The following is a 3,697-nucleotide window of genomic DNA, read 5'->3' as shown; positions in this document are numbered from 1 at the left end:
ATAAAACAGCTTTTCACAAGGACAGACAGCTCCCTGGGTAGTCTTATCATGCGCAAATTAGCCAATTTACCAAACCGGCCCCTCTCTAGCAGACACAATCATCTGCAGCCAGAGGCATCCTCGCCTCGCCTGGTGTGCGTGTTAACTGTTGTCGTGACGCTATCAAAGGTGGTGTGTTGAAGGAAAGTTACACGACTGTGAACGCTGGAGTGATTTTTGAAATGTGTGTTAACGCTCTTGTTTTGTGCTTGTTGTGGAATTCTTTTGACTTTACTGCGTAAAGAGAGTTTGTTTGGAGAGCACTAGCAGCTCTGGGAAGTTCGTAAAAATGACAAATAAAGGACACAAGGTGCACAACTGTGTCACGCAGGTGGCTTCATTCATTTTTAAAATATGTCTGTTTGGTCTCAGTGTGCGAGGATCCGCGGCTCTCGGTAACTTCGAGTATCACTGTCCTGAACCCGGAGTCACAAAACAACTGGCGACACTTCTCTGATTATGAGCTATGTAAGACTTTAGGTAAGGAAGCTTGAGTGATAGCTGGGAAGCCCCGCCCCTGTCACTCTGTGATAGGAGCAGGGGCTCCGGGGGTGTGTTCAGCCGGGCTCTCGTATATATCGGCACCGCTTCGTCCACAAGCTGATGTTTTGTATGGGAACCGGGAGAGAGGTGGGACAAGCCGACTGAATGTGGTCGCTGTGTTTTGGAGAAAGAAAGGAGGCCCACGTTCCCCCCGCGTGCAACGATCGGACATTACTTGTTTTTTTTTTCTTTTCTTTTTTTCCCCTTTGGATACTGACAGCAGCTTCCAGAAGAAGAAGCTGGATTCTCCTCTCAGCCATCTTGAGCTCCGCTCGCCGCCCTGTAGGCTCCTTTCTCTCCTCCTCCTGCTCCTCCTCAGCCTAAAGTAAACACGGCTTGCACATTGCTCGCAACTCCATGCAAGATCCCGAGAGAAGCGAGATGGGATCGCCGCGCAGCATCTAACCGGGCTGGAGGCGAAAGCAGACGCCTGAGAGGATTTATCGCCGTTTGCGCCAGAGCAGAAAGAGAGGGACGCGACGCGCCGGAGAGATGGACCTGTTTGGGATTTATCTGCTCCTCTCGCTCGTTCTCTTTCCGCGATCCAGCTGCACCACAGCCAAGGAGATCACCTGCCAGGAGATAGCCGTGCCTCTGTGCAAGGGAATCGGCTACAACTACACGTACATGCCCAACCAGTTTAACCACGACACGCAGGACGAGGCGGGACTGGAGGTGCACCAGTTCTGGCCTCTGGTTGAGATCCAGTGCTCGCCGGACCTGAAGTTCTTCCTCTGCAGCATGTACACGCCGATCTGCCTGGAGGACTACAAAAAACCTCTCCCCCCGTGCCGGAGCGTGTGTGAGAGAGCTCGGGCCGGCTGTGCGCCTCTCATGAGGCAGTACGGATTTCCCTGGCCGGACAGGATGAGGTGCGACCTGCTGCCGGTGCAGGGCAACCCAGACACGCTGTGCATGGACTACAACAGAACCGATTCAACTACAGCGTCCCCGGTACTCTCCAAACCCACCAACCACCCAGGTAAGGGTTACAATCCGCCGAAAAATAAGCCCGGCAGACCCGGCACGCCGGGGAAATACAAGCCGCCCGCCGCTCCGTGCGAGCCGGGATGCACATGTTTGGAGCCCATGGTGCCGGTGAACACGGAACGGCACCCGCTGTACAACCGGGTCAAGACGGGGCAGATCACCAACTGCGCCATGCCGTGCCACAATCCCTATTTTACGCACGACGAAAGAGCGTTCACCGCTTTTTGGATCGGACTTTGGTCAGTGCTGTGCTTTGTGTCCACCTTCGCCACCGTGGCTACTTTCCTCATCGACATGGAGCGCTTCAAGTACCCGGAGAGACCCATCATCTTCCTCTCGGCATGTTACATGTTCGTATCGGTCGGCTACATCGTCAGGCTGATCGCCGGGCACGAGAAAGTGGCGTGCAACCGGGAGTTCGACGTGGAGCACATCCACTACGAGACGACCGGCCCCGCGCTCTGCACCGTGGTCTTCCTCCTTATTTACTTTTTCGGCATGGCCAGCTCCATTTGGTGGGTCATCCTCTCCCTGACCTGGTTCCTGGCGGCCGGGATGAAGTGGGGCAACGAGGCGATCGCCAGCTACTCTCAGTACTTCCACCTGGCCGCTTGGCTCATCCCCAGCATGAAGTCCATCGCGGTCCTGGCGTTGAGCTCCGTGGATGGAGACTCGGTGGCTGGCATCTGTTACGTGGGGAACCAGAACCTGGACAACCTGCGGGGATTCGTCCTCGCGCCTTTGGTGATTTATTTATTCATAGGGACGATGTTCCTGCTGGCTGGATTTGTGTCGCTGTTCAGGATCCGCAGCGTCATCAAGCAGGGCGGCACCAAAACTGACAAACTCGAGAAGCTGATGATCAGAATAGGCATCTTCACGGTGCTCTACACGGTGCCCGCCACTATCATAGTGGCCTGTTACTTTTACGAGCAGCACAACAGACAGAGCTGGGAGATCACGCACAACTGCTTTAACTGTTTATTAGAGCGGGACCGCAGGACTCCGGACTATGCCGTTTTTATGCTGAAATACTTTATGTGCCTTCTAGTGGGCATTACGTCCGGGGTGTGGATCTGGTCTGGAAAAACTTTGGACTCTTGGAGAACTTTCTGCACCAGGTGCTGCTGGGGCAGCAAAGGCACCAGCGGCTCCATGTACAGCGACGTGAGCACCGGACTGACGTGGAGGTCGGGCACAGCCAGCTCTGTGTCTTGCCCCAAGCAGATGCCACTGTCCCAGGTTTGAATTGGAGAGGGTGGGGGGTTCACTAAAAGCAGCTTATGGGAACTGCTAATTGTTTTGGGAGATAACCCATCACTCCAGGTGTCGAGCAATTTGCATCGTAATGAACTGAGAATTGGTTGGAACAATGTACCTGGCATTCACGCAGGTTAACCCCCACACACGCCCCCCGTCCTGTTTATATGTATTAGAGGTACAGAATGAGGCTTTTTACACAGTGTGGCCATTACCTGCTGGGGGCAGAGGTTTTGTTTCTAACCAGCTTCACACAAAGAGCATTTTGGGGGGGGGGGATTTTTATTGCTATTTTCTCTACACAGTGCCAGATAACGTTGTATAATCTCCAATCTCGTCAAAGATGGTTTAAATTAAGCCTTAACAGTGCCCAATAGTTTTGTTGTTTTTTTAAATGAGTCGTTGATTTTGTAATTACAAATGTATTTATATAAAAGTTCTGTAAAAACAACAACAGAGAAAAAACGTGTACATATGTGTATAAAAGAAAAGTTTATAAAATATTGTAAATTTGTATAAAGTGTAGATGTTTCTTTTTGTGAAGAAAGCAAATATGACCTTTATTTTGACAATAAAACCATTTGATAAATCTCAATATCTGTGCAGTGCTTTTGAGGATTTCTGTGTGCCAGTCTGTGCAGGCTTATATCTTTTTTTATTTTATTTATTTTTTTGTTTTTCGTGGTTCCTTATGGTCACCATGTTGATGATGGCAGCTTTTGAGAGTCCCGGGTAAAAAGGAAGCCCTTTTAACCATCAGAGACCGGTAATTAGAGGCAGGGGTTGAGTTGGAGCATCTCCATAATTGTTAAAGTCCTCTTCACATGCCTGCCGAAGCCTGCTTTCTTAATTTGGTAAAAGAGGG

The 3,697-nt window shown here is 51.0% G+C and overlaps 1 protein-coding gene across 1 annotated transcript; it reads left to right on the top strand.

Moving 5' to 3' along the window:
- The first annotated feature begins 661 nt into the window (after positions 1-661).
- On the top strand, positions 662-3,427 carry fzd8a (frizzled class receptor 8a). Its single transcript, XM_031728348.2, has one exon. The coding sequence runs from the start codon at positions 1,075-1,077 to the stop codon at positions 2,818-2,820; it is 1,746 nt and encodes a 581-aa protein (XP_031584208.1). The 5' UTR covers positions 662-1,074; the 3' UTR covers positions 2,821-3,427.
- The last annotated feature ends 270 nt before the right edge of the window (positions 3,428-3,697 follow it).

This window comes from Oreochromis aureus, linkage group 9 (assembly GCF_013358895.1).
Source record: "Oreochromis aureus strain Israel breed Guangdong linkage group 9, ZZ_aureus, whole genome shotgun sequence".
NCBI classification, from domain to species: Eukaryota; Metazoa; Chordata; class Actinopteri; order Cichliformes; family Cichlidae; genus Oreochromis; species Oreochromis aureus.
Note: the sequence above shows the minus strand (reverse complement) of the source record. Positions and strands in the feature narration are given on the sequence as shown.